We start from the raw sequence: 23,823 nt of genomic DNA, 5'->3' as shown, positions 1-23,823 counted from the left end.
GGTAATGTATTTGCTTAGCATGTTAAAGGTTCTGAGTTCAATCAAAATAAAAAAAGCAGTGAAGGCTATGGAGAATGAATCCTAGGATGTGAAAATGGCTATTACTACTCAGAGAAACCGTAGATCTTAAGAAATTGAAAAGGATCTGACTTTGAGAACAAGATAATATTTTTGCTTGAGACGTGTTGAACCCAACAGGCCAGCCTTGGATCCAGATGCCCAGGTAAAGTGAAGAGAGGCTAACGTTCAAGAAAGAGCTTAAGAGTAGAGGAAAAAATAGGCAATTTGTCCACATAGGCAGGGAGGACAAAGCTCTGGAAGTTGAGAAGGCATCTGAGAGGAGAGTGTAGGCAGAGATCAGGGTGAGGAACTGGACTGTGGCCTGTGTCGGGAGGTGGAAGGTGGTACAGGGTTTCACGGAAGAGCCTTATAAACACCTGACTTGGAGAAGAGATTGAGTGGAATGAGGGGAGATGGGTGGATGCCGTTCCATGGGGTGCTGATTAGAGAGAAGTGCTTTAGGGAAGGGTATGGGATGGAACATCAAGGCAAAGTCACAGTCAGTGAAGTTATCAGGACACTCTGAAGTTTCGCGAATGCTATGCAGAAAGGAGGGAGCAAGCTGGGAAGTTATCTCTAGGCAACAGTAAGATAAAAGAAGCCATTTTGGGGAGAGGAGAAATTTGGGCGTGGCTTAGACATTAAAAGCAGTGATTGTGAGAAAATGATTATGCTAATTAATGAAGTAGGAGCAAAACTAGAAGCCGCGAGTATCTCATCTCTTGCTCTAGTTAGTGTAGGGGACAAAGGCATTGGGAGGGGATGGGAGGGAAAAACAGAGAGGGGGAGGGAAGGGGAGGGAGACACGGCTCACAAAGAGCTGTACTCTGACTCATGTAACTGTAATCCCTCACTACAATAGCAATAAAATAATAAAAACAGAAAGGCAGTCTGCTTATCAGTGGCTTGAAGAGGTAATTGCACATTGAACTCTTATCTTGAAGGCCCTGCCAAGTTCAATTAGATCTGGCCAGCTGTGTCCCTTTCATGACCTTTATCAACATTCCCTATGAATAAGGGTTGGTCTAGTGCCATCTTTGCCCTTGACAATGGTTCTTCACTGGGGATAAGTTCTCCTAAGAGAATATCTGGCAATGTCTGGAGATAATTTAAGTTGTCATAGTTGGGGTGGCTACACCTACTGATGAGGCTAGGTTGTTGCCTAAACCTCTGAACATGTCATGGCAGTCCCTACCTTGAGAATTTCCTGACTTTAATGGCCAGTGGCTCAGAGTTGAGGCACCTGGACTTATCCCATGAACTCCCTAGACTGGAAGCCATTCATGTTTTGACAGAGAATTCAGTCGACCACTGAAGCAATGGAGATAGAATTTCCCACAGACACAGAATAGAGAGAGCTCATTGGGTAAAGCAGGAAGGTGAAGCTTGGTTGTGGACACTGTGTGTCCAGGGATTTTCTCCACTTGGAGGTAGTTCCTCAAGTCTCGTTCAACCCACCCACAGAGGCCTGGGCACCCCATGCTAGAGCTCAGACTTGCTCGTTTGATGTAAGGCGTGTACCTGGTGTTTCTTTGGAAAGCCCTCATACAGGTGAAGCTAACACGCAGGCCTACACTGCAAATAAACCACTGCTCCAAACGTTGTATAAGCAATTGTTTTCTCCAGTGCTGTGTGTCTGCAATTGCAATGGTGTGCTAGGCATGCAGGTCTGACTTAGAGGGCTGAGCTCTTAAGCTGGGGCCATTTCCCCTCTGGGTCTTCCATCTTGGTAGGCTGTACCATTTACTTCTAGACAGAGACTAGAATCCCAAGAATTACCTTTAGTCTCGGTTTCCTATTCATCTGTTACTTTCAGAGTGCATCTGAATACATCTTCTGCTTTCTCTGTCTCCTGCCTCTCATCTAGCCAAATTTGCCTTTGCTTCTTCCCCAAGCTGGCCTCTGGGATTCCACTTTTAGCTATTTAATCCATTCTCTAGGGAGCATCCTGAGTGTCTACGTCCCTTCAAGTGTCTAAGACCCTTCAGAGCATTTTACTCTTGAGAATAGAAATCCAAACTTCTGCTGGAGACCAGAAGGCCCTGCAAGATCTGGACCTCTGCATGTATATGCTGTTTCTTTCACCTGGAACATGTCCCGCCCCCATCCTTTCATAGGGCTGACCTTTTCACCTTCAAATTTTCACCTACATCAGAGTTTCTTACTCTGGGGGCTATTGCCATTTGGATTGGGAAGGTATTCTGGGCATTGTAGGGTGCTTAGCAGTCAACTTCACCTCTATTCTAGAATGCCAGGAGGACATCATTCCCCAGTTAGGATGATAGGAAGGTCTCCAAAAAAATGTCAAAGGTTCCCCACACCCATACCATCACATGTGAGTGAAAACGACTTAAGTAGTGCTTTGATCGTCACGTGTTTAAGTCTCCGGCGAGTTTTCTCAATCCCCAGATCCTGCTTGTTACAGCCATAGAACTCCCCCTCCACCCCCTTGAAATGACCTATGCAATTATCTGGTGAATGTCAGGGCTTTTATCACCCCCCCCCCCACACCACCTCTGATTTCATTACCTTGGCTATTTCACTCAGTTCTGGCATACAATAGTGCCATGCAATAGAACAATAGTACCATGTCATTGTGCTGGCCGGCGGTGATACTCAGAGCCAGGTGGTGCTCAATAATTATAGCTGTGCACGCCTGAAGGCCAGCAGGCTGCGGCCGGCTGCCCAGGTGAGAGTGGGGAACTAGCTCGGCGGAGAGGAGATGAAGTTGGGAGGCACCGCTGGACCCGGGAGCCGTGTGGCCTGGGAGAGCGGAGGGAACCTTGTAGAGCTTTTACTCCACAATATGCCGAGTGGCAATACGAACTGCGGAGGGTTTCACTGGCTGTGTAGTCTCTCCTGCCCGCTCCCAGACCCAGGGTGGTTTTGGCTGCTCTTCCAGTGGGCTCTTGGCTCCTGGCACTCATCTCCTGCTGGGCTCCGTCACTGCCAAGAACAGGTGCATATTGTACTCTCAAGTGGAAAGTGCCAAGCACATCATTAAAAAAATTGCAGGAAATGATCTTGCTGTAGTATGACCAGGGGTCAAGTTTAGTTATAATTCAACAATATGGTAGCATGAAGTCAGATAAAGCAATTCTCCGAGGGCAGTTTTCCTTGGGGAAAGAGGCCACGACATGCTCTTCCGTGGTGGATTATGGGACCAGGGAGGCTAGGGTCCCCTTTGCTCTTTTTTTTTTTTTGTCAGTCGTGGGGCTTGAACTCTGGGTCTGGGTGCTGTCCTTGAGCTCTTCGGCTCAAGATGAACACTCTACCACTTGAGCCACAGAGCCACTTCCAGTTTTCTGGAGGTTCATCGGAGATAAGAGTCTCCTGGACTTTCCTGCCCAGGCTGGTTTTGAACCGTGATCCTCAGAACTCAGCCTCCCGAGTTGTTAGGATAACAGGCATCAGCCACTGGTACCTGGCCAAAGTCTCCATCTGGAAAGGATATCTAGGTAGAAAAACCATCAAGAAATCTCAGAGGAGGTTGGAGAGATTGGAAGAAATCTTTCTTCTGGTTGTGGGATATTGGAAGATATGTCCATCTTGCAGGTCTGCATCAAAGAATGACTCGTAGACTTATCAATTAAGAGCAAAGAGCAAAGAGTCAGGAGGACCCAGGAGGACCAAAAGACCCAACTAAAAGTGTTTGGAGAAAGCTGAGCTTGTTTAGAGGCGTTCCTATCTCCCATCTTTATAATATAAGCTAAGCATGCTTGGACTATTCCCAACTGCCAGTCTAACCTTTCAAACACACACTTCTCCATCTCAGGCTAACCTTGCCCCTGTGTCTGCTGTCCTGTATTTTCTCAAATGATAACCTGAAATTAAATATGCTTAGGAATGTGCTTGACCCTCTATATTTATGTTGGTGCTTTCCTATATAACTATGCATGGTTTTCCCAAACAAAATCCCCATTCCTCCTTTGGGTAAAGAAGGTGCTGCTCTGGAAATAACTCCTGTACTCACCTTACCTACTACAGCTAACACAGCTTTCCTCACCCTTAAGGGAAACTCCGAGGAGCCTGATGTCATAGTGTTTAGTCACCTTTGTGCCTTCAAGAGGCCTACTTTCCTCCTCCGAAGATTACAGTGCAGTCTTTCTGGATTCTTCCTTTTCTTCCCCCTGTAGGGCTTGGAAACAGATCCTGACAACCTGCCTGCAGGTATCCACTCTTGATCCCTCTCACATTCATTATTAAACATTCTAATCGCATTTGTATGTGTGTGGGTGAACTTGAACTCAGAGCCTGGGCACTGTCCCTGAGCTTTTGTGCTGAAGGTTAATGCTCTACCACTTAAGCTACAGATGTACTTCTGGCTTTTTGCTGGTTAATTGGAGATAGAAGTTCAGAGACTTTCCTGCCCAGAGTTGGTTCTTCTACTTTGATCTTTAGATCTCAGTCTCCTGAGTAGCTGGGATTATAGGCATGAGCCACCAGACTGGGCTTTGCATTTTCTTTACAACAATGACACAGCAGCAGAAACAAGTCTACTACACTTGGAGAAAGTGTTCATTCTACTGCTATTTCCTGGTCACATAAATATTTTGCTCATGCTTGGTTTGCTGGGTCGTGGTCATGATTTCTAGGTCTCATCATTCCATTGGTACTGAGACTAATCATAACTCATTGATTAAAAATGGTTGCTCAGAGCCGGGCACGGGTAGCTCATACCTGTAATCCTAGCTACTCATTAGAGTGAATCTGAGGATCATGGTTTGAAGTCAACCTGTGCTGAAAAGTCCCCGTGAGACTCTTACCTCCAATTACTCAAAAAAACATGGCTCAAAGTGGTAGAGCACTTGCCTTGAGCAAAAATGCTTAGGGATAGTGCCTAGGCTCTGAGTTCAAGGATAAGTGACCTGAAATGCAAAGAAAAGACACCAAACTTCGTAGTATTTGAAGCCGGGAAGGTCTGGAGGAGGCTCATGTACCAAACAGACTAAGGTGCACTCTAGAGAAAAGAGGAAATAAGTGAAGTGTTACCAATTTTCCCTCAATGAAGAACAGAGATGGAAAATCAAGACAAGAAATACCAACAGAACCAATGATGAATTTAGCTTGATTTGGGAACATCGGTAGGCGAGGACTGGACTGGGAGCTCCCACTGGCAGTAAACCCCCTGAGGGCGGGAAGTTGGTCCATCTTAGTAGTTATTTTTACCCTCAGCCTGCAGCCCCATGGGGAAGAGAGAAGCTGAATGACTAATGAGTGGCTACGGCTAGGGTCTAAAGGTGTTGTAAACAAACCGTGAGATCGTGCACAGAGGAAGCTTGACTTGGGAAGAAAGCTTTGTCTCAGGTTGCTGGGAACTAATACAATACTAGGTTACTAGGTGTACATATACCTAGTGTGTGTGTGTGTGTGTGTGTGTGTGTGTGTGTGTGTGTGTGTGTGTGTGTGTGTGTGTGTGTGTGTACCATCCCCTTTTTCAGCTCAGAAAGAACTCTGTGCAGAAGTAACACAGGAAGGAGCTTGAATGGAAGGAGCTTAACCTCCAGGGGATATAAATGGAGAATGGATTCCAGGAAATGGAAATAAGAATTTTTGGTCTTGTTTGTTCATCTTTGGTTGTATAGGGTTTGTTCTGTCTTTGGTTGTATGGGGTTGGGGGGAAGGAGGCGCACAGAAATGTAGAGATAAAGGGTGAACAAATGCAGCAGTGGTACTCACTAGACACTATAGCAGGGATTGGAGGGAAAATCTGGAGAGAGTGGAAGAAAAGGTGACATTGTCCACCATGAAATGTACTCAGTACGTGACTTAGGAGATGGTAACACCTCTGTTCATCACCTTTATAATTACAATAAAAAATTCTAAAAAAAGAAGTGGGGAATGGAATGCGATTAAGCAAAGGCGAGACACTTCCCAGCAGGCTCTTGAGAAGCACCTTTTCAAGGTTAATCTCAGAATCAAGTTAACCTTGAAACTTAAAAACAAGAGTGAAGATTGGCAACGTGTACAACAAGTCCTTAAATGCTTCATCTAGACTATTATTCTTTCTGAGCGTTGTCCCCATAGGTGGAAATTCTTCTCCTGGGAATGGGCCATGAAGCACAGATTTGTTCAGACTGGTAGTTTGGGCAACAGACAATGAGACTCACTCACTTCTCTTGTCTGGAGTAGGGACTGACCCGTAGAGCTTCATTCAACAACAAAATACAGGGCTGTCCCAGTAGATGGCAGGCATTGTGCTGTGGGCTAAGGATTCAGGAGCTAAAGCAAGATTCTTGCCCTCACTAACTTGCATTCTGGTGAACAGGCAACTTTAGCAATGCATAGGCCAACAGTGAAAGAAATCCCGAGGTATCCTAGACAAAGCATTGAGGATAATGTCTCATATATCACAAGTGCTCAGGAAATGGTGGCCTTTAGTATAGTTTTTATTACTCAAGTTATGATTTGCTGCCCAGATGATCCCTTTAAAAATCTTTGTTCAGAACTTCCTGGTTACATGTCATGACTTGAAAGCCATATGTGAACTGGCCTTGCACCAACTCTTCTGCTTTACCTCTATTTAATCTCTTCTTTATTTATTCTACTCTGTCTGAAACACCCTCCTAAGCTCTCTCTGATAATTATGTTCCTGCTTACGACTTCTGGAGCACCTATCTGGTGTTGACAGTGTTTGAGTACCTGTATGATTTTTCTTTTTCATGACCAGAAGCTACTCAGGTTTCTACATTATTCTTTCTTCTTGCAAGGGACTCTATTTGTTTCTACCAGCACATACCCTCCACAGCCCAGCCACATGTCTACAGGCTGAGTGCATTTCATTCAAGAGACCTGGTCCAAAAAAATTAAAAAAGCACACCCAAATTTGCATTATTCACAACCTGCCTAATTAAAGACTTGCCCCAACAAATCATGGGGAATGCTTCTGCTCAGCAGTTAAATAATTTAACTTGTTAAATTATTTAAAAGTCCCTATGTGGCAGTAGCATAAATACACTCTGAAACTATATCATTCTTAACTCTTAAAAATTTATGGTAGTTTCCCTTTCCACTTCACATATCAGTCAGGACTGCACTTGTATTTGTACAATTAAGTGTGATTTCAGATTCACTGCAGACTTGCACAAATGGGATACTAGTACCCGTGCTCGCTCTACATGGGTGGGTTTCTTGGCCAGTAGAAGCAGAATGATCTTAAAGGGCATTGCTTAAAGCAACTTGGTATTTACCCAACATCTGTTGGGATAGGCGTTTAGTTCCACAAGCGTATGTTGGGATATATCTATGTCTAAATCATTTGTCTTTATCCCTATCATTTCTATATAATCCCTATCAGTTATATCTACATGGATATTGGTCTCGGGTGAAACATCCGTTTTGGTACTGGGGTTAGAACTCACAGACCTGAGCCTGCTTGCCTGGTGCCTTACCACTTGAGCCATGCTTTGCTTGTTATGTTGGAGATGGAGTCTCATGAACTTTTTGCCTGGGGCTGGACTTGAATCGTAATCCTTCTGCTCGCAACCTCCCAAGTAGCTAGCATTACAGGCACGAACCACTGTTAGCCAGTTGTACTCTAAATCTGGAGCACTCTAAATCTTCTAACACCTTTCCCTGTTCTAAAGACACTCATATTCCTGAGCCCTCCTAAATGCCTGTTCATTTAACACATGGTACCTGGGCCTTGTTCTCAAAAGTAGTATTTCATCTCCTATATATATGTATATATATGTGTATCTATGTATATATATATGCATATATATGTATACCTATGTATATATACATATATATGTGTATACTTTATAAATTCATTGCCAATTTCAGTGCCAGTACCGGGGCTTGAATTCAGATCTCAGATCTCAGATCTCAGCCTCCTGAGTAGCTAGGATTACAGACGTGGACCCCTGGTACCTGGCTGGACTCCAGCTATTTGTACCACATCCATGTCTAGGTCAAGATGACTCTGTAATGCCCTAGCTGTGAGACTGAACCTTCTGTGCCTCCATTTCCTCCCCTGCAACCTGAAGAGAATAAAATTACCTGCACCTCTCCCTACCCTTCAGTGGCTGGGTAGGGAGTCTGGCTGACATTGTGTGCTTACACATTTGAGGCTCGTCCACTGATAGTGATGCCTGTGAACTCCTCTGGCCTCTTAAGAGGCCCCAGCCTTTTCTCTAGGTTCCTGGAGTACACAAAGGTTCTCTGACGCCAACAGGGGTTGGCTCCCAAGCCTCGTGCTTTCTCCAGGCCCCTGACCCTGCACAGGCCAGTGCCAGGATGACTGCTCATCTTTCAAGTTGGTGTCAGCGTTAGCGCCAGCATTCTGTCGCAGTCACTTACTACCTGCAGGGCCTCGTGTGAAACACTCTGTCTTGGCAACTGCCCCAGCAGCATAAGAGGAGAGTAGGATCCGAACCCGACTTCTGGGCTAAAGACATGCTCAAGTGATACAGTGCCTGCCCAGAAAGTACCAGGCTAAAAACAAACAAACTCTAAACTTTTCACACAAGGAAGTAGCAGCTGCAGCCAGTTCTGCATACTTTTCCCGAGCTTGTAAGCAGCCAAAAGGCAGGCAAGCAGCCTGATTCTTTCTGTTTTTGTCAGTGCTGGGACTTGAACTCAGGGCCTGGGCACTATCCTTTTTGCTCAAGGCCAGCACTCTTCCACTTGAGTCACAGCACCACTTCCGGCTTTTTTCGCCATACTGAGGAATCAAACCCAGGGCTCTATGCATCCTAGGAAAACACTCTACCACTGAGCCACAGCAGCCCCATTCTTAACCAAGATGCCCAGCAGCCTGGCATTAGGGGCGAACTCTTTGTCTATTGTTATGCTACATATAGTGTCAGTTATAGAAAGAGCCCTCAAGTCAGCACGTGAAACAACTTCACTAAGCACCACACAGACATTAACCCATTCCATAAGCCCATTCCACAGACCTGGAGTCTGAGCAGAGAGGCAGGCTGGCCAGGCAGGAACACAGAATCAGGCTCAAGTGCAGGCCTCTCACCGTTGAACACAAAGCAGATGGTTTCTTGTAAGCTTTGGCTTTATAAATTCATTGCCAATTCCAAAACAACCTTCTTAATATGGATGGTGTGCTAGCCAGGATCTTCTGGGAGTAGAGAATCCTCACCAAAGTTAGGATAATAAAATATGTTTATTGAAATTGACCAGAAGGATAAAAATGTTCAACTAGTCATTTGTAAAGAGTAAAGGAAGGGTTTGGACACGCCGGGTCCAGCCTTCTTGTAAGGTGGGACCCAAGGCATCTATCTGTGAGTCTCATCTAAATCCTATGGGAACAGGGATTCCTTGCATCAAACCATTACCTACAAGACAAGACAAGACAAGACAAGGTGGGAGGATTTCTTCACTTTTACTCCTTTCTAAGATTACAGGGCTTCTGTAGAGTTCATGTGGTCTCTGCTCAGTTTCCTTCTCTTGCCTCCATTGTGCCGGGCTATTCCCAAGAACTTTCCTAAGATGGGAAGATCCAAGATTTCACAAAACTGTTCAAGGTGCTGCCTTTCAAAACATCTGTGAGGTCATTCTATAGTTATGACTGAAACATTGCTTCCTTGCTCTTGTTCCTTTATCTGCCACCCTGGCTTTCTGCACATAGCGCCATGTTTAGGAAGGTTCATTCATGTTGTTAGTATCACTATTTCATTTATCTTTATTGATCAGTAATTCATCTTTATGGCTAGAACACATTTTGTATATACAATCTGCAGTTGATGGACTTTTGGTTAATTTCTTTTATTTTCTCCCTTCCTTCTTTTCTCTTTCTTTCTCCCTCCCTCCTCCCTTCCTCCTTCTTTCCTCCTCCCTCTTCCCTCTGCCTGCCTGCCTGCCTGCCTGTCTTCCTTGCTTCTTTCCTTTCTTCCTTCCATGTTTCCTTGCTTTCTTCCTTCCTTCCTTCCTTCCTTCCTTCCCTCCCTCCCTCTTTCTCTCTCTCTTTCTCTCTCTCTTTCTCTCTCTCTTTCTTTCTTTCTTTCTCTCTCTTTCTTTCTTTCTTTTCTTTCTTTCTTTCTTTCTTTCTTTCTTTCTTTCTTTCTTTCTTTCTTTCTTTCTTTCTTTCTTTCTTTCTTTCTTTCTTTCTTTCTTTCTTTCTTTCTTTCTTTCTTTCTTTCTTCCTTGTGCCAGTATTGAGCCTTGAACTAAGGGCCTTACCTTTTTCACTCAAGGCTGGTACTCAGCCACTTGAGCCACACTTCCAGCTTTATTGGATGGTTAATTGAAGAGAAAAATCTCACTGGTGTTGCCTGCCTTTGAACTGTGAGCCTCAGACCTCAGCCTCCTGAGAAGCTAGGATTATAAGCATGAGTAACCACTACCAAGCTTCAGCATGGCTATTAGAAAAACAAATTGTACAAGACAAACAAGTAGTTTCTTAGAGTGTAGGTGGAAAATGTTACGCTGTGGTGTTGTTGGTTTTTCTCTACGCTCTCTAGGTGCCAGCCACCCCTGGATTGGATCAGCAATCTCCCTCAGCTCTGCTCTTCTCACTCATTCCTTCTGACCACCCCCATTACCCACCCAAGTCTATCCCATTCGCCTTTCTTTACATAGAGAAAGTTGTCAGTCTCGGCTTCTCTTGGCCTTTTGCAGGCTCTGACACGGGGTTTGGCCATGGTTTGGCCAAGCATCTGGACAAGCTGGGCTTCACAGTATTCGCTGGAGTTCTGGATAAGAAGAGTGCCGGAGCCAAAGAATTGCAAAAATCCTGCTCTTCACGTCTCTCCGTGCTGCAGATGGACATCACCAAGCCAGAGCAGATAAAAGATGCTTACAGCAAAGTCGTGGAAAAGATGCAGGACAAAGGTACTGCCTTGGCTACCTGTGCCCTCGAGAGCCTTTCTCCCTGTTTACCAGTGCTGGACTCTAAGTCTGGGCTCTCTGATGACCATCCTCTCTCCATGCACCAGCAGCTACCAGAGCTGAGCCCCAAGCACAGGCAAGAGCTCTGCAGACAAATGCGGCTCTGTGCTTCTGAACCTTGCAGAGTGCCCTGCCCCATTCTCTGTGTGTCATCCCCCATGAATTATTCTCCCATGAATCTCATCCTTGCTGGCTTCCTCCAGCAATACCCACACACATTAGACCTTCCCAGATTAGGAATGAAATAGGCTTATAATTATGGGCCTCCATTACCCACCATCCTTTCTCTTTCCCTTCCCTAGTGGCCATGCTTTCTGAGGCCATGTCAGCCTCCATCTCTTACCTCTTTATAAGTCAAGTAGATGCTGGCTCTAGCCATGCCTTCCTAACTGGCCTGGCAAAGTTGTCAGCATTCACCTGAAGACTAAGACTTCACCTCTCCATGGTAAACTCACACTCTACTCGTTGGTTTTGGGATCTCCAGATTTCCTGTTTTCTCCTCCTAGCTCACTGATCATTCTCTGTGGTTCCAGGATAGGTCTCTTTCTTTATCCTTTATCCATAGGTAAACCAACAAATTACAGCTCCTGTACCAGGGCCAGCCACTGGCCTGTGCTCCCACACAGCATACTATTCACATATTTTTTATTAATCAATATTAATTATTATTAAACTATTTTATCCAGCCCTTATTGGACTTATTGGCAAGCTAAGAATCCTCTCGCAGGTGAGCCTGTACAAAGCACAATTGCACAGTGGCAATAAGTTCTGCTCCACAGTACAGTGGAATGCAATATTTCACAACCACATATTGCATATTTAATAACAATCGAGAAGAGAAGAGTTCACATATCAAGACATGAAAAGTATGTGATCGAGGTCTATCACCTGTTTTCTTGTGGCCTGTGAGCATGAATGGTTTTCTTTTCTTTTTTTACACTTTTGAACAGTTCAAAAGAAACCAGAGGAGGAATAGTTCTGACAGGTGAAATCTGCACAGCACTTAAATGCCAACGTAAGCAGGATTTCCCCAGAGCTTCCCCCTCCCCCCCCTGCCCCCGCCCTGTTCACTGGCTGTCCTGGCTCATGCTATGAGCTCACAGAGTTTGCAAAGCTAAATATTGATCAGGTGACCTTTTTTTCTGATAACCCCAGGATGTTCTCAAGCTGTACACTTTCCACCAGAGGCTCTTGTTCTTGGGGACTGGGGGCTGGTGGGGGTGGGGTGGGGGTTGACCTGGAGTAGAGATCAGTGACCTAGGTGAAGCAGAAGGAATAGGACTTTTTTTTTCTAGTTTATGCATAAAAGAGGACCCAGATCATTCCACATTATTGTAAACATGGAGTAAGGTCCTTACACACTCTTTTGTGAGAAAACAGGAAGAAACATTTGAAACTTCAACACCAGACACAGACTTCTTACTACCTTCTATGTGCTGCACCATCCTTTCCCACAGACCACCAAGACCCTACTTCCCTGATGGAGGTGAGGGCTGAGAGCTATTCCTTTTGGTCCCTAGGGATGTGGGCTGTCATCAACAATGCTGGAATCATCGGCTTCCCCATAGACGGCGAGCTCATTCCCATGAACGATTACAAAAGATGCATGGCTGTGAACTTCTTTGGCTCTGTGGAAGTCACGAAGACATTTTTGCCTCTGCTTAGGAAATCCAAGGGCAGGCTGGTGGCTATCAGCAGTATGGGAGGTGAGTCACCATTGTCGCACATGGTTGGTCGGTCAGTCATGGAGTGACAGTCACAAGATTAGGTGCTTACGTTCTTGGTGGGCTGGACAGGAAAGCTAGGGCATGCAAAGGCAAGGCTGGGTCACTCTTGGCTTGCGTCTCCTCTATGGCCCTTATGAATCTTTTCATACGCAAACTCTTATCTGCTGTCTAAATGCATGTTTTCAAAACTCTCTGAACCCTGCTCTTTGCTCTTTACCCTAAGCAAGGCAGGCAAATATCGCTCCCTGTTTACACTGCGGAAACCCCATGAGTCCTTCTCTGTTGTGTTACCAAGGATCGTTCCCTGTGATGGGCAACCTCAGTACCACAGGTCAGGATGTAATATTTGCTGACTTACGTTGCCCTACTTCAAAAGAACAAATAGTCAGACAACAATTCAAGTAAACAATGCCCGTGCATTGGATGTCCCCAAAGTCTTCTTGAGCTCTGGGGAACAAACAGTTCTGGGGTTGATGTGCTAGTGGCTTGGGAGGAAACATGATCTGAGAGTTCACTGCTGATATTTTTTCTGGGTTTGAAGCAGGGAACATGGAGGGAGACTCAGGATAATGAATATCTGTTCTCTGAAAAAAGCCCTGCTGCCCTGGCCTATCAGATTAGCTTGAATCTGGTCTCTCTGTCACCTCATGAGCTGGAATGATTAACCCTGTTTGGATTATTTGAGGCTGCAGAGCAACAAATAACCCCATAGAGACAATTGCAGGCTGCTTTTACACGGGTAGCTGGTCTGCTAGGCAAAGAAAAATCCCTCCAAGTGCGTTCTCATCTGAATCCCTGGAATTTTCAAATACCCGAAATTATGTCATGATACTACACAGATATGAGGGGTTTTGAGATGGAGATACTAGCCTGGATTATGTAGATGAATCTGACATAGTCACAAAGGTCCTCATAGGAAGCAGGAAAGTCAGAGTCAGACAGAAATCAGCACATACTACCCAGCTTGGCTTTGAAAATGGATGAAGTGGCCACGAGCCATGGCAAGCAGACAGCTTCTAGCAGAGGGAAAAGTGGAGGGAAATAATTTTTCCGTAGAGCCTTCAGGAAGAACCTGTCTTGCTGACATCTTAAGGATAGTACATGGGGACTTACTGACCTCTAGCAGGAAAAGATAATAAGGTTACTTTTCTAAGTTGTTGGCAATTTTTTTTAATGACATCAATAAGGAGGTACTATAAGTAGTTTGACCTGGATAGTTTAGGCCCACTTCAGTTTCTTTTCAAATAAGGAGTACTTCTCCTTTATTGGTCAATCAAAGCTCACTCAGCTTCTTGGTAGTTTTAACTTTAACTTAGATGTTTGTTAGCCCAATGAGCTCCCTTCCTATAGCTTAGCATGTTCCTTCCCCTCTCCACAGCTTGGCACGCTCCCTTCCTAGACAACACCAGGCCCCTGTAACAAAGGAAGTAAATAATCAGCCACCAACCCCCTTTACCTTGGGATGGCACTCCTCGGGGGCAGCCACCACCCTAAGAGGTGGTAAGAGCCCCTTAAAGTGACCTTCAGGTCTGGGCAGCTGCAGGACCCTTATCTACAACTCGGGCAGCAGCTATAGATCCTCATCCACCATGATGAAGCCCCTGGTTCACACGTCTACACAGGGGTCTCCATCTCCTAGCCTCTTCTGGCCCCTCCTAAACTTCCCAGGTTATATAGATCACCTCAGACAATAGCCAGCACTTCTTTTCCCTTCTCTCCTGTGAGAAGGGGTCTTCTGGCCTCTTTACTGGCAATAAACCTTTCTCTGTACCTGAATGTCTGCATGGTTTTCTGGCAAAGTCTAATTTATTCTAACAACATTCTTTTTTTTAAATTTTAAAATTGTTTTTGTTTTATTGTTTTTATTGTTTTTTTTATTATTTTTACAATTACATGGGCAAGATAATGAGTACATTTCTTATCAAGCATTGTAGCCTCCTCCTTTCTTTCCCCTTCCCATCCCATCCTCCTCCCATCCCCCCCCCCCACCAAAGTTGTAAAGTTCGTTTTTGACATAAGGACTTGTACATCTCTTTGTTGCAATGGGTCCACCTGTATCCCTATTTAAACGATTTGTTTTTCCCCTTCCCTTCCACAAATTGTAACAACATCAAATACAGTGAAAGCAGGGTTTATACCGTGGGGGAGGGATATACAAAGCAACAAAGAAATAATCTTATAAATGTGTCTAACAACATTCTTAACAAGACATGGGTTCTTAAACCAACAATAAACGCTCCTTTTGTAATCTCAGTCTGGCTCTCTTTAGGCCAATATTTATCTGTAATTTACATCATATCCAATGCTTCTAATTGTCTATTCTAAATGCTTTCCTTTTCCCCAAATTTAAAGTCTGTTCCAGCTCAGCCTGATGGTATATTCCTGTAACCCCAGCTACTTAGAAGAAATAGGAGGATTGCAGACTGAAGATTGTTCTGGACAACAATAAAAGACTATCAGAAAAAATAACTAAAGCAAAAAGAAAAAGACATAGAAAAAGAAAAAAAGAGAGAGAGAAAGGCTGGGGGGCACAGTACCTATTTAGCAAGTTCCAAGTTCAATAACCATTAATCAATCAACCAATTCTGTTCCTCCCACTTTCACATAACCAGGTCCCCATGGACATTTTCTCCTCATTCTAATTTATACCATAGTGAGTTAACAGTTAGCATTTTGTTACATCTCCCAAAGGCAAAGCAATTCAGAAAATAGCTTTTATTAGGCCTCAAGGATAGATTGAGAGGAAGGCTAAATTTCATACCACAAAACATATTTTAATGCACATCCCATTTGGTTGTGTCTCTGCTTGGAAACATCTTTAGCTTCTAGCCCCTCATCTTGGAGGTTACCTTCATTTCTCTGCCTTTTCTCGTTCCCAAGTCTTGACTGTCTCCCTTTCCTTTTCTGCTAAATCCAGAATGTTCATCGCTCATTTTCCTTCTCTCAGGTGCTCAATAAACCAAACAAAAGTGAGCAAATACACACTGTAAGGAGAGGATTATTATTATAGTCTGTATTCACTTCCTGTCTGGAATTCTCACAAGCAGACTGAAGCCATCAACGTCCCTAACTTTCCTGTCACTCATTCTCTTCATCTTTTCCTTCCTGCTTTTCCTTGCTAACTCCTTGCTACTCCCTGGGTCTCTCCTTCTATCCCAGGGTCCTGGTTCAAGAATAGCTCATAATCACTTCCTCTGGGAGTCAGTATGTTGGAGCACACTACTTGCTAGACGGGGGACAGTCCAAGTAGCAACTTGGCTAGGGGCTTAAGTGGCTACTCTAAGCCTGCATTTTCTCCCCATAAGTGGGTGAAGTAAAGGCGCTGACCACACAGAGAGGTCCTGAGGAGCAAGTGAAATAATCTATATGAAGTTCTCAGCATTGTTGCTCTTATGCAGGGGGCAGATAACGACGATGGAATATTCCCTGTAGATTTTTCCATCTGCACTCTATGAGATATGTCTCCTAAACTACTATATTTACCATGTCTCCTCTCCCACACACAGGTTAGCGCTTTATAGACACTTCCAGCAAGCTAGTTCCATAAATATTTAACTACAGATCTAAAGAATTTAGGGGCAACTCTTTGTACAAAGGGCAGGTGGAAAATCCTCTTGTTTGTGAGATCTGAGAACTTTTTCTGGCCAGTTTTCCTCTTAGGAAATCACCTAGTAAATTGCAAATATAGAGTCGTGCATAGTGCTTGCATGTGAACAGTTGAAAATAAACCCTTCTGAAATGGCTCAAGCCTCAGGGGCTTGGAGTTGATTGCGATTTGAATCTTGCCTTTTGACAGGTCAAACGGCAGGAGATAGGGTAAAAATCAGGACAGCATGCATTAAGGGCAAAGGTACTGAGATTAACAATTCTCAGTCTCTGCCCTCCACATTTTGGGGAGGGGTGATTCCTTCGGTGGGTGGCTGGTTGTACCATACTTTGGTAACAAGGTCCCAGGCTTTGCTTTATTTTTAAAAATTTCATCTTAAAGCTTAATTTATTCTTATGTTGTTTCTTTGAGTGCTGATGGCTCACATCTGTAATCTAACTACTCAGGAAGCTGAGAGCTGGGGATTGTGGCTCAAAGCCAGCCCAGTTGGGAAAGTCCATGAGACTTTTATCTCTACTTGACCAGCAAAAAGCCAGAAGGGGGAGCTGTGGCGTAACTGGTAAAGTGCCAGTTTTGAGGGGAAAAAAAAAAAAAAAAGATATTGCACCTAGGCACTGAATCCAAGTCCCAGGACCCGCACACACAAAACATTTATTGTTGTATATTAATTGTATAAAAAGTTTTCATTGTAATATAACTATACATACATGTAATATGCTTTGAGTCTAATAACCAAAAGGCTTGTCACAGTCTGTGAGATTGTCAAGTTACAAGGAAACCATCAGGTATTCTTTCAAGCTTCTGCTAATGGAAACCTGTCTTTCCTGCAGTCATGGGTTGATTTGTATTTATTAGCATGGAAAGTGGCATAAAGGAGTGAATTTCCTTACCTGACTCCAGCTGAGTTTGGTGTAGGCAGAAGCTGGCTGAGAGCCCTCATTGCAAAGCTAGTAGCGACAGACAAAGCTGCAGTAGGCATGGGGCCTTGGTGCCTACTTTGCTGAAAGGCTGCAATCTTCTGCCCTCTGCTGTGTAATTTCTGCATAGCTAGACCTTACTTTCTGGTGTTGATAATTATGGCCGACAACTATGAAGCCTTGTGTCATCTCAGAGGACATGAAAACAAGTGATCCACCAAGTGAATGCTGGAGGGGCTGGGAAGGTGGCTCAGTGGTAGAGCGCTTGCCTTGCATGCATGAGGCCCTGGGTTTGATTCCTCAGCACCACATAAGAAGAAAAAAAAAAAGCCAGAAGTGGCACTGTGTCTCAAGTGGTAGAGAGCTAGCCTTGAGCTGAAGAGCTGAGGGACAGTGCCCAGGCCCAGAGTTCAGGCCCCACGATTGGACCACTCCCCCCCCCCCCCACAAAAAAAAGGGAATGCTGGATTTGTCGCTGGCCAGGTAGAGAACAAAGCCATGGAGAGGTTCACAGAGGCAGAAAAGCTTGCAGGGGAAGGGTGTATTCATGGTACCTACATTAAGTCAGAATAAGAAGGTGGCTGTCTAGGTCCAGGAGGGGTGGAGTGAGCGTCTGGTTCTGCAGATGGTTGGTTAAAACATGTCCTGTTGGTGACTGGGTAGATTTGTCTCAAGTTGTTATAACAAAATGCCACAGACTGAATGCCTTAAACACTGGAAACTTATGTTCTAAGAGTTCTGGAAACTGGAAGTCAGAGGTCAGGGTGCTAGCCTGGCCAGGCTCTGCCTTGCATATGGCCCCTCTTTTCTCTGTCCTTACATGGTAGAGGGAGGGAGGAAGCCGTCTGGTGTCTCTTCTTAAAAAGATGCTAATCTGTCTGGAGGGCTCCATCGTTACTACTTATTTGTGTCCTGAAGGCCCCATTTCTAAATACCATCACATGGAGGGGTGGGCTATCCACGTATGGATTTTTGAGGAACACTATTCAGGTAATAGTTCTCCCACAATACAGCTAACCTTTGATATGTTTCTCTCACTAGGGATTAGTTTGCATATTATAGAATTTTACCTAAATATAAGCATGGCATAGAATAGATATTCATTTCTGTTTGCTTTTCCACTTCAACAATAATTACTTTTAGACATCTATGTGGCTATATACAACAAATTCAATCCTTTTGATGGCTGAGTTGTGTTCCATTATATAGCTGTACATCTGTCCATTCACCCAGTAAATGCTTCGTTGACCAGGGAAAGTTTTGGCAAGATATGGAGCTATACTATTTTGGGTCCAATGGAAGTTTGTTTCTTTAGTTAGGAAGGCCAGAAATCTGACTCAAGGTATTAGCAAAGCTGCTTTCTTTCTGAAGTGTCTGGCAGAAAACTTGCCCTTGACATTTGCTTTCCATAGTGGGTGTAGATCATCCTGGGAGTTAGAATCCATCCTCTAGGATGCTCTTGGGTTTTTTGGGGGTCAGTCTTGGGGCTTGAACTCAGGGCTTGGGCACTGTCCTTGAACTTTTTTTGCTCAAGGCTAGTGCTCCATTTCAGGTTTCTGGTGGTTCACTGGAGATTAAAGTCTCACAGACTTTCCTGCCTAGGTTGGCTTTGAACCAGGATCCTCAGATCTCAGCCTCCTGAGTAGCTAGGATGACAGGCGTGAGCCACTGGCTCTGGGCTAGGATTCTCCACTAAGATCATCTCATCCTGGTTACATCTTCATGAACACTTATTCCAAACAAATCACTTCCCACTTTCTGGGCTAGGATGCTCCACTAAGATCATCTCATCCTGGTTACATCTTCATGAACACTTATTCCAAACAAATCACTTCCCACTTTCTGGATTCCTTTGGTGCTATCTTTTAGACCTCTTTCCTTACAATGGATCTAATGACAAACCTGGCTTAAGGTTCAAATTCCAGAGTCCCTAAGTTAAATGTGATGAAGGTGAGACAATGGCTATCTGTCAGATGACTAGGATCTTTCTCATACCTTTCCGAGTTGGTCCCCATGTGCATACTCTTCCTCATTGCAACAGGTAGGTATTAGCTGAGTTTATTCAATATTTCTGTAGTGGATTGAGTAGTGGATTCCTCAAAAGATACATGATCAGAATCCTCAGAATGAAGGTTGGTTACACTGGAAAGACAAGTGGTTGAGGCTGGTGATCCTACCACCTAAGTCACATTTCATTTAGAAGTTGTGGCGGAGGATGAGCTTTCTACTGGGCTATTGATTATGGCAGCTACAATGGAGTTGCTAAGAAAGATGGAGGCCAACAAAGCCACATAGACAGGAGTAAGAATATCTGCTCTCCTGATTACAGGTGGATGAAAATACCACCTATGATTCTTTTTCTCTCCCATGTTCCCATAGGATCAGTCCCACTGATGAAGATGGCTGCCTACAATTCAACGAAGGCTGCCCTGACTATGTTTTCATCTATTCTGAGACAAGAACTTTCCAAGTGGGGAGTAAAAGTCATCATTATCCAACCTGGAGGCTTCCGAACAAGTAGGTGTCCTAGCCTAAAAGCCCCTCAAAGTTCATCTGGGAAGGAACCCCCAAAGCCTTTTTGGTCTAAGAGAGAGCATGAGTTGAACCCCTCCGTGTTGTCCAAGAGCAACATAGCAAGACACTAAAGGAGTGAACACAGTAGTAGCCATCCAGAGCTGGATTCCACTCTGATTGGTACAGAGGTGACTTGAGTGGGGTTCAACAGAGCCAGACAAGTCAGAGAGCAAAGGGTTGGTTAGCATGAATGGGAAGAAGTTAGGGTCTCACCCTCCAACAGAGGCTGGGAGACAGAAAAACCTTCTTCTTGGGGATGATTCTATTTCAAAGCAATGGCTCTCTTTGGACCTTCAGGGAATGATTTAGAGTTGCAAGAGTGCTTGATGCCAGATCCCCACGTATGGTGCCTGGCTTCCTTCAATCCTGCCAGGAGCATCGTATTCACAGTTGGTTGATGAGCTCCTAGGAGGCAAGAGACCAGAAAGTAGAGAATGGGAGACCCAAGCATGGAGCAACACGCTTCATGTTTGTATTTAACTAAAGGTAGAGGCAAGAAAAGTCATCCATGAGGTGACAGACAAAGAGATTCTGGGACATTCAAACAGTGCCCCACAATAAAAATAGCACACACATTGCATGCTTAGCAGATATAATCTCCTCCTCTGCTTTGTCTCACTTAATTCTCCTCACCTGTGCTATAGACCTCAGTCTCCCCCTCATACAGTGAGAAAGCTGAACATGGTGAAGTTTTAAGGAGCTTTCTTGCCATAGTACTAAGGTGAAGCAGAAATGGGGTTTGGATCTGGGTCATATTAACACATTTATTGTCCCCTCAAGTGGCAGGGAATGGGCAGGTTGTACATGCCCCAAGTGACAGATGGTGGTTGACAGATATTGAATAGCTTTCTGCCCCATAAAGCAAGCTTCTAGGGCTGTAAGATATTTAAGTAGTTGTCAAAAAGTCCAGGAAGTAGAGAGGGAAAGGAATCCCTTAGCTTGGAAGGCAGGGACTTGGGAGAGGGATAGAAGTTCACATAGGCAAAGGCTATGTTTAAGACTCAGAACCAACTAAGTAATTGTTAGGGTAATTGTTTCTCTAAGTGCAGCATTGGGGCTATTGAAAGCGCTTTTACATTTCCATAATTGGATGTCAGGATCTTACAGGTCAGCCCTGTCCCCTCTCAACCCTGGTATTCTGAGTCACCCAAGCTGGCACACAAAGGCTCCCCCTGCAGAGGACTCAGCATTCTTGTACTGGGCAGGACAGAGTGTGGGTGGCTGCGATCTTATTGGAAAGTGACCTGCTGTAGCTGCTGAAATGGAAAATGAATGTGCCTCTTGACCGGGTGGCTGCACTTTGGAGAATGTTGCTTACAGAAATAAGAACCAAGCGCAAACAGGTAGATTGTGCAGGTCTATTCAGTGTAGGATCGCTTACTGTGGTGAAAGCTAGCAAGGTTTGGAAAAGCTGTCCATTAAACTTTTCTATTGCCTCTGGCTTAGATCTATAGGCATTGATGTTCTATGGCTTAAAAGTATAACCATTAACCAGGAGTAAGTGAGGTCTGTGTTCTATTACCAAGAAATAAAAGCATTTTTTGAAAACTATATCTATGTATATTCCTTTTTAAATTTTTAAACATTAATTGATTGATTTTTTTTGTGCCAGTACTGGAGCTTGAACTGAGGCCTGGATGTTTTCCTTTAGTTTTTTCACTTAAGGCTGGCACTCTACCACTTGAGCCATATCTCTACTTCCAGGTTTCTGCTCATTAATTGAGATAAGAGTCTCTCAGATTTGTCTCCCTGGGCTGGATTGGAACTAGGATCCTCAGATCTCAGCCTCTTGAGTAGCTAAGTTTACAGGTGTGAGCCACCAGCATCTGGGTTCTTTTTGCATTTGTTCCTTCCTGGTAAAATACAAGGAACCGAACTTATATATATATATATATATATATATATATATATATATATATATATACACACACACACACACATTTGAACAGTATGAATGGTAGAAAGACATCCAATCTAATCTAGATAGTGAAGCAGTATTTCTCGATATTTTAAACTAAATATATAGTTTAATTTTATGTTATATGCTCTTATAGAAAGATATTTATAGTTAATCATATATGATTTATATAAAATTTAACCTATGTTCATTAACTTAATCTGTATTAAGATTGTATTAAATTACATTTAAAATATATTTTAAACATTAAATTAAAATTACATATGAGACACTTTAAGTTATATGTTCAATTTTCTCTATCAATATAGATTTATTTCTATAGTTAATAAATTATGTGTATGCTGTATATGTATATGCATACAGTATGTATATACATAGAATGTATTATATATAAAATCACAGATATTACATTATGTATTATATATGTAACAGTCATCAAAAAAACATGCACTAAAACATCTGTAGCTGCCTGTGTTGGTGGCTCATGCCTGTAATCCTAGCTAATCAGGAAGCTGAAGTCTGAGGAGTACAATTTGAAGTCACTGGGCAGGAAAGTCTATGAGACTTTTATCTCCAGTTAACAACTAAAGAGGTGGAAGTGGAACTGTGGCTTAAATGGTAGAATACAAGCTATGAGCAGAAAAGCTCAGGGACAGTGCCCAGGCCCTAAATTCAAGCCCCAAGCCCCATTTCCATCCCCTTTCCCCCCCCACAAGTCTCTGTAGCATATTCGTAAGAGCTTCATATTTGTAAAAGTCTCATCTCAGTACCAATATATTGGATCAATAGTCTCTGGCATACTAATGCCACGGGATGCTATGCAGTAAAGAGAATGAGTCCACAGTACATACGTGGGTGGACCTTACAGACACTGTGATGGCTAAGAAGTTGATGCTGCAGAGTATACCACATGACTGCATGTGGGCAGTACTCAAGACCAGGCAAGTGAAACCTGCTTGTTTCCTGAGCGCAGTAGCTGCTGGTTGCTTGTTATCTTTCATCTCGCAAAAGTCCAGTCATTTGTGCTGTTTCCTGTACATAGTTTTGAAAGCAAACACCCATCCTTACCCGCAGAGGCCTACCTGACTCTTTCTTCCTTCCAACATCTAACTCTTTCTTCCTTCCTTCCCTCTTGTATCCCAGATATCACAGGAACAAGTGATGTGTGGGACAAGATGGAGAAGAACATTCTGGAAAACCTCCCCCAAGAAGTGCAGGAGGACTATGGTCAGGACTACATTCTCAGGCAGAGGAACTTCCTCAAGTTCATGCATATGAAGACCAGCCCAGACTTGACCCCTGTACTAGAGGCCGTCCAGCACGCCATCTCTGCTCAGAACCCTTCTCCCTTCTATGCTCCGGGGAAGCTGACTTACCTATGGGTCTGCTTTGCCTCCGTTTCCCCTACCATCTTATTGGATTATATTATACAAAAACTGTTTGGCCGAGGACAGGACATGCCCAGAGCTCTAAGCATGTCCAGCTAGGAAAACAAGGCCTGTAGGCAGGAAGACCTTGAAGGAGTGGGAAAAATTATAATCTTAAAGAGAAACTGGAAGCATCTCATTAAAATGATTTCTTACTTCCATTCATACTTTGGAAATTATTGGTTGAATTGGACGTAGAGTTCAGAAGGCTGGAAGGAAGCAAGAAGCACACAGAGGAAAAAAAAACTGCGTACTTACTATGTATGCACCAGATGCATCTCAGATACAGGCACACCGCAGAAGAGACATTGCTGGTTCTGACCACTATAGTGAAGTAAATAGCACATTCAAGCAAGCCATGGAAGTTTTGGATTTCTCAGAGCATATGAAAATTATGTTTAAGCCAGGCACTGGTGGCTCATGCCTGTAATCCTAGCTACTCAGGAGGCTGAGATAGGAGGATTGCGGTTCAAAGCCATGCAGGGCAGGAAAGTCCATGAAATTCTTATCTCCAATTTGCTACTAAAAATAAAAATAAATACATAAATACATAAATAAAAGCCAGAAATGGAGTTGTGGCTCAAATGATAATGTGCTACCCTTGAACAAAAATGCTCAAGGTCAGCACCCAGGCCCTGAGCTTAACCCAAGGATCAGCACAAAACAAATAACAACCAAAAAACTATGTTTACCCCACACTATTAATTCTATTAATCATGTAATAGCATTATGTCTAAAATATAATAAT

The 23,823-nt window shown here is 43.8% G+C and overlaps 1 protein-coding gene across 2 annotated transcripts in view; it reads left to right on the top strand.

The window, feature by feature from the left end:
• LOC138822877 (estradiol 17-beta-dehydrogenase 2-like) overlaps positions 1-23,240 on the top strand; it is a 30,729-nt gene extending 7,489 nt beyond the window's left edge. The window contains exons 2-5 of one of the 2 annotated variants that reach the window (XM_070015852.1): positions 10,636-10,848; positions 12,426-12,611; positions 19,536-19,673; positions 22,792-23,240. In XM_070015852.1, the coding sequence (XP_069871953.1) occupies positions 10,636-10,848; positions 12,426-12,611; positions 19,536-19,673; positions 22,792-23,135 (881 nt within the window). In that variant the 3' untranslated portion in view covers positions 23,136-23,240. The remainder of the gene's footprint in view (positions 1-10,635; positions 10,849-12,425; positions 12,612-19,535; positions 19,674-22,791) is intronic. The other variant, XM_070015853.1, reaches the window with a different exon arrangement.
• The last annotated feature ends 583 nt before the right edge of the window (positions 23,241-23,823 follow it).

Source organism: Dipodomys merriami, unplaced genomic scaffold (genome assembly GCF_024711535.1).
Source record: "Dipodomys merriami isolate MVZ:Mamm:240054 unplaced genomic scaffold, mDipMer1.0.p SCAF_116, whole genome shotgun sequence".
Lineage (NCBI taxonomy): Eukaryota > Metazoa > Chordata > Mammalia > Rodentia > Heteromyidae > Dipodomys > Dipodomys merriami.
Note: the sequence above shows the minus strand (reverse complement) of the source record. Positions and strands in the feature narration are given on the sequence as shown.